We start from the raw sequence: 7,500 nt of genomic DNA, 5'->3' as shown, positions 1-7,500 counted from the left end.
AAATCCACAATACGTGCTATCACGTCAACCGGCGTGAATGGGTTAAAGAAATACCAAGAATGAATGCACAATAAAATAACTTTTGTTAAAAAAAAAATAAAAATGAACACAAACAGACAAACTGTCACTAACTAACTACATGGACAAAAAATAAAAAATATAATCTACAATGCAAAACAAAAATTATTGTGTATAATCCTCCGACACAAAACAGAAACAACAGGAGAATATGAATGATAAAATAACACCAAAAAGGAAGTAGACAAGAGGAAACAACATAAGGCGAATGTATCCTAAACCAACCCATAGGTCTAGATACTGAGAGTAACCGATTCTAATAGGAATAAAAAACAATAAGCAGCCTAAAATAAATCTTGTGCATTATGGGGTGTGAGCAACACTAAACTCCAAAATAAGGAGAGTAGACACCATAACATTTCATACAGGGAGAGAAAAAAAGAAGAGACTTTACCACCTCATATGGTTGGGGTTGTACATTAAAAAGGTCTAAGCAACATCAAAGAGCTGGGTTAACGTATGTATTTATATATATCATATACATATCAGGCACCGTTTGAATGTGACACTGATAACCTCATGCTGGTGTTGGTGTCAGTGATGGGTTGCTTGGGGACAGCTTACCCAGTACAAGGAGTATATACTCTATGAGGAGTTGCTGGTGAGTGAGGACACTGGTAACATGGGTACTTTGAAGATGGCATCAAACAAGCAGTCAAAAAAGCTAGTGGATGAATCAGCCTATGAGAGTTGGAATGACATTGAAATATGGTGTGAACTAAAAGATTTAGTCAAAACAGATCACGCTTGTGGCATTGCAACTTGACAACAGTGAGTTCAATAGTGATAAAGGAGTGAAAACTATCTTAGACAAACTCAAAAGTCAATTTGCTGCATTCCAAGACCTGTATCATTTATGGAGAACAGATGACATGGACATCAGGTTTGTGTCTGAACTTAAACATGTATATTAAATTGAAGCGGCAAGAAATGGAACCTCCAAATCCTGATATGGCTTTTATGCTCCTTGCATCATGTAACTGAAGTGATACTGAGCAGCAACTGGTGATTTCAGCAATCTCTGTGGTATTTTATGATGGTATGGAGACTACACATACTTGTATATTTACTGGTGGTATTGGTGTAACAGGCAGCAGGCCAGTACCTATGTTTACTAAACCTGTGAGTGAAGTAACAAGCAATTCAGTATTTTGGGGTAAAGAGGTAGTGGAGGTCAAAGATAAAGATGCACAAGGGATGGTCTTTGGCAAGAGGATAGCCATATAGGACACAGAACCTGCCAGATGCCAATAGTAAAGCATCACAATATATGGTATGCGATTCATGGTTCCATTGGGTAAGACGATGTCCAGGAGGCAGTACTAAGCAGGGTAAATTACACAGACTGATGGAAGAGGCCAACGGTTGTACATTATTGGAGTTGTGTGTGGAGTTGGCTGACTAAATGACTTTTTTCAAGGAAATGAATGATTATGAACACCAGATGATGATGGGAGAGGACTCACCCTCCGCATTCCATTTTTGTGAATGTTATAAAGTGTCTACTTGAGAGTACAAGAGTATAGGTTGGCTTGCACTTCAGAGAAAGATCCTGTGGTTAACCCATTGCAGACGGGGATAGATTTGCACTTGTGCCACATATGCTGCACCCCAGATGGCTTTTATTTAACCCTTTCCCGACGGTGCGCACCGGCGCGCGAGACCCCTAAAGACCCTATGCAGGCAATAATGGCAATGATGGCGTTGAAATCAGTCAAGACTGGGCATGGATGCGCCGGCATCGGGAGTTTTGGTGTGTCAGGTAAGAGCGAGGTAGCTTCATATGACACATCATATTGGCATATCTCACTCTCTTTCATTCACTTGTTATAATACTTATTATACTCTTGTCTTTTTTTTTTGTCTTTTTTTTTCTACTGTATTGTGAAACTTATTTGTGTCATATGACAAGCTCTATTAATGTTGCAGTTGAATAGAATTGCAATATAGGGTCCATATATGTTCATTATTTTCTTTGTAGTCAGTGTGATAAAAGTATTGCAGATTTATGGGAGGACAAAAAACTTTATTTTTTTCATATTTGCATACGGTCATAAACAAATACAAAAAAGTAACCCTTCAAAATGAAGATGACATGAAAAGAGAGGAAAGAGGAAGGATATTTGTGCTTGTGACTGTGAGTACCACATAATAAGGCAGCCTTACTTGCACAAGGGTACACTGTAGACAATGGACATGGTTTGAGTTGCCTTCCACTTTTCATTCTACTTGCACATCCTTCATTGCCAGTAATTTAGAGCAAGAGGTCAGTATCTTGCTGTGTGTCATTGTTCTCTGAAGATAGTGCTTGCTAGAGACTGTGGATGCTGGTGCCAGGAGAAAGTGGTGGCATCTATGTTTTCGATTTTAAACTAAACCAATTTTGCTAAATATTGCAGCATATATAGTAATTATGATTGCAACTGTCATTATCACTCATTAAATACAGTTATTATTCACAGTACCATTAAAGAAGCACTGCAACCCCCTCTCCCCCAACGGCAAATATCTCACCTGCTGTCAGGCCAAAAACTTGTGCATTGTGTATGTCATAACACCCGTCCACAATGGGTTACAGAAAACGAATCTGGTCTATTAGAATCGGGGGGAAGAAAATGAAGAGAAATCGCTGATATCATGTTAGGATCCAACGTTAGAAAAACAAGAGGGTGAGTAAGAATTGGTGAGACAATGATGTGTATGAGGAAGTAGATGATGATGGCCCGGAGGTATTACTGACTTGGTGGGTTGTAACACAATTGTGAAAAGGGGGAAAGCCGGTGCTTTTAGTTGCGAGGTGTTTTGAAGAAGACAGAGAGAAACTTCAGAAGGATTCCCCTACTTGCTCCAAGGAAGCAGTATGTTTGGTACTATAATTGGCTATGACAAATTATTGAAATTGTCAAACCATGGATGTACAGCATGCCTATCTGCAAAGCAACAATAATGACAGAGTTGTGTATTTATGCCTCCTGCTGATGGAAGGTTGTGTCATCGCTCTCTGAAAAAGGATGGTATACGGGTTGTGTGTTGTTGTTTGCCACTGGTATCCGAGAGTGAAGAAGTCAACTGTAACATCTAGGGGAGGAAGGTCTCATCACATGATCCAGCATTAAAATGATTTCATAATGGCAAGGTCAAGGGCATTGTGGGCATTAATGCTGATGACTCTGTAGGCAGGCACACCCAAATTCAAGAGCCAAGTGATTGACCCATTCGATCAGACATTTCTCACAAGCAGCTCTGAATCCAAGGCCTTCAAATAAGTGGGTCTTAAAGGTGTATCCAACAGAGCCAGTTGCATTACTCTCAAACTATATCATCATGCCTCAACCTGGAAACCAGTGACACTAAGCAAACGTTGGGCACCAGTGAAGTCTGCAACTCTAAATCGGGAATGACTGAATACAGAGCTCTTATTGGCCAACTCAACTGGATTGCTACACATATCAGGCCAGACAATGCTTTTGAGATATGTAAGTTGAGTGGGACATGTGTCATGGCTATAGTAGCTGACCGTAGCTGATCTACTCATAAAGGTGAAAATGGACACTGAGGTTATACATGCCAATGAAACTCAAAGCTGTTTCTTGGAATGCTTTTTAGATGCATTGTTTGCTAATTTAACAGACAATGGATCAAAAGTAGGTTTTGTGGTTTTCCTTCAGGCTGACAGAGTGGAGAGATGTTCTATCTGGCAGATGAGGGTAATCAGAAGAGTCGTCATATCTACTCTGTGGCAATGACATTATTAGACTAGGCTGAGAGTGCAGTGTATTTGGCCAAGATTCTGCATAAAATTGATGGATGTGGAAGGCTCAAAATCGAGTGTTCTGTAGATAATTGGAGCTTGGTCGACACTCTCTACTTGTATAGAAGAGTAGGCAGTAAAGCAGCAGCATACTGATACTGCTGTGTTGCTGGACATGTTGCAGTGAGGAGGAGTCACTGAAGTTAACTGGGTGAATACTCTACAGGATTAGCCAGTTGTCTCGCCAAGCAGGGTTTGTCAACTGAGTGGCTATGTGCAGCTGTCAGTTGAGACTAGAAAAGTTAAAGTATGGATATTACCTTTCAGTATATGATTGCTTTGTGAATCATGGATGTAATGTCTATGCATGCAAATGCATAGTATGTACTATATACCAATCATCAACACAGCCCAGCCCAGTACTATGCAAATATATTTTCCTATTGTCATTTTTAAAATCTGGTATGTGATGATGTCATGCTGGTGTTGATTACAGTAGGCCTATGTGGAGGTGTTAATAATAGTGGACAGCAGGGAGGGAACAAGGAGTAAACATTCTATTAGGAATTGCTGGTAGATAAGGATGCCTGCCACACAGTAAGGGCAGTGGACACCATAAAACAAAGGCATCATGGAAAAAACACAATCAAAAGACTTACAAGTTCGTAGGTCTGGATTGCAAGCTGCACTTTGTCATCACTGTATTCTTTGGCTCTGTTAAACATCTTCTGAATCTTGCTCATCTGCTCCGAGCGTTTTTCGGGACTCAGGCCCTTCACGCCAGATAGGTACTCATCTGAAATCTAAATTGAGGTGTAAGGGAAAGAGATACACTTAAGTTTTCCTAGAATATTTCATCATTTCCATTGAGGTACTTATGTAAGGTAATTGATAAGAAATATTCCAACTTTTAAAGACATCAGAATATTTTTTTGCAGTTACAGCAAAAATAAGGATTTAAGCCTTTCAGAGACATTCAAATATTTCCTTCCCAACACAATCAATATGCCCATGTATTTCATGGATATCTGACTATCTCATAATAGTCACTTATAAATAGCAACCAGAGTGACATATCATGGCTCCTTTGGGAGAATCTTCCATGTAATCATTTAAGAACATTCTTATACCCATATAAGATGACAACAACAAAAAAAACATCTTCGCTGTTCTAGGAACTTGCAAGGAAAAATTTGTGGCTTTCTAAATATTTGGAATTTTTTTCATCACAAACAACTTGACTAGAAAGAAATATTGGAACTCAGGCTTTTCAGGGAAATGTAAAGGGGATGTGTATAATATGGGAATGATTCTTGAGGAGCTGTTGTGTTCAGGTCACTATCATGTATAATATTATATCATCCATATCATTAATTCACACAAGATGACATTAATCATAATGAGCACAATATAATGTCCCTTTATATATTATGTCACTGCTATCTTTAACATACCATTATCCTTGAGATTACTCTATGTATTATCATATTACAGCACTTAAATCATTACTAAACATCATGGGGATATTATGAAAATCATTATCCTATATAACAAGACATTACCTGGTCTATATTCCGCATTACATCTTGGGCTCTTTGGTCGAGGTCTCTCATTAGGTGAAAATTACGTTGCAATTCCGTTGGTAGATTTTCTAAACCTGAAAGAAATCATTGCTTGGGTTAATGTGAAACTATTAAGTATTACGTATATATAAACCTATGCTTTTTAAGACAGTTATAAATGGAAATGTTAAGAATCTTATTTCCTTGAAAAACAATATACTAGAACCATGATGTAAATGCAAATAAGTTGGAATGTATACAAACATACATTCATACATACACACATACATATATATTAACACACGCACGCACAAACAAACAAACAAACAAACAAACAAACACACACATATATTGTTCTATTCTCTGTGATAACGAGATCCTGCAATACTTCAATTACTCTGACTCCCATGAAATTAAGGCATATAATAGTATAATTAATTTATACAGATTGCATATATACATATTAGTGTGAAATCTGGGTAGCTTGAGTTTCATACATTATTGTAAGAGGAGCAACTATGTAGTATATAAGATAAAAATTGAATATCATAGCATATAGATAAAAGGGAATATCAACCAAAGGGGTCTAGGCAATATCAGAATGACATATACACCATATGAAGAGAATCAAATCCGTCTCTTAATGAAATCTGCAGTTGTCTCACTACTGTGCTAATACATCTCCAGCCATTATAAATGAAAGCCTAAGAGTTAAAACAATGGATAAAACCCACAGAGATGATGTCTTTTAAAAATATCTTCCATCTTATCTTCCTATAATAATTTATCTGCTATTCTACTAAGCTTCCTCAGTTACTTATGTCGTAACCGTTACCAATGATGGTTAATTACAATCCATGAAAGTATCACAAAGCTTGTATGTGGTGTATGGTATAAACTTATACAAAAATTACTATTACTGGGATAGAGTATATTGCGACTTGTGTTGTGGTATGTTTATGAACAAGAATTATACTATTTGACTGTTGCCTTCACAATGGTGAGATAGTCACATTTTCAGACTATACTTGCTTTAAATAACAGCAGAATACATCTCATCATAAGCTACTGATTACAGAAAAAGCAAAAACAAAATCATACTGGTGAGACAGTCAAATTTTCAGACCACACAAGAACTAACTTGGTTTAACATGCAAAAGAATACATCTCATCCTAAGGTACTGATTACTGAAAAAGGCATGAATAATATTAAAATTTCCACATTAACATCTGATCACCATCAGAACTATAAAAATCAAATGATAAATCAAATTAAGATAAGTGAAATCATAACATTAATGATAGACCTTGTCTTGTAAACTTAATCCCTTTCATTCAAACCTCTTTTTTCAAAAAATGTTACAACGATCATCTTTCATTGGCAGTTGGATATTGGTGACACTTGAAAGATCAATGATAATACTAGTATTGGCCTTGTGCCCATATGTCTCTCAAATATATCTACATTCCTGATTCTAAATTCAGATAATTAAATTCCTAGGTTTTGAAACTAGAGACTTTGTTTCTCAATAATGATTGAAAATTTTGAACTTACACGGAAAGAATCAATAATTTTAATTGCTATTGAAGCAAAAATTACTTCAATTATATCATCATATCATAATCAAATTCAAGTTCTTAGAAGAAAGAAAAACAAAAAACAAACAAACAAACAAAAAAACAGATAATTACAATTCTGAGAATGGAAATGGCAACTGCTGATCTGATTCTTACAATAAACTGCAATTAATCTTTAAATGTTTTCTTATACAAGATAGTAATTCACAGTTCACTGAATAAATTGTACTTCCTATCTCAAACCATTTCAGCAGTAGCGCAATATTACATGAGTTTAACATTATAAAAAAACTATTTAAATGGCAAATAGCAGTAACCATTCTACTTCCTTTAAAAAATGTTAGTTAACGGAATCATAACCTGTACAATGGTAAATGTTTACATGACCCGCGCATTCGGCTCTGGCATCTGCACCACACCTGTATGTGCTGTACTAGACAATGTGCACGAAGTATTCCAGTAAAGGCCAACAAACCTCTACCATGTATTTACTGCTTTCCACGGTGATGTATTAGCAAATAAGGAACTCAT

General features: G+C 36.7%; 1 protein-coding gene across 2 annotated transcripts in view; it reads right to left on the bottom strand.

Annotated features, from left to right (window-relative positions):
• The window catches only part of LOC122248393 (inhibitor of growth protein 5), a 12,561-nt gene that overhangs the window by 3,245 nt on the left and 1,816 nt on the right, over positions 1-7,500 (bottom strand). For both annotated transcript variants that reach the window (XM_043008406.2, XM_043008405.2), the window contains exons 2-3: positions 5,392-5,486; positions 4,489-4,632 (exon numbers count right to left, since the gene is read on the bottom strand). In XM_043008406.2, the coding sequence (XP_042864340.1) occupies positions 4,489-4,632; positions 5,392-5,486 (239 nt within the window). The remainder of the gene's footprint in view (positions 1-4,488; positions 4,633-5,391; positions 5,487-7,500) is intronic.

The sequence above is a fragment of the Penaeus japonicus genome, unplaced genomic scaffold (genome assembly GCF_977035675.1).
Source record: "Penaeus japonicus unplaced genomic scaffold, GWHDUDI00000001_assembly GWHDUDI00000009, whole genome shotgun sequence".
In the NCBI taxonomy this organism is placed as follows: domain Eukaryota; kingdom Metazoa; phylum Arthropoda; class Malacostraca; order Decapoda; family Penaeidae; genus Penaeus; species Penaeus japonicus.
Note: the sequence above shows the minus strand (reverse complement) of the source record. Positions and strands in the feature narration are given on the sequence as shown.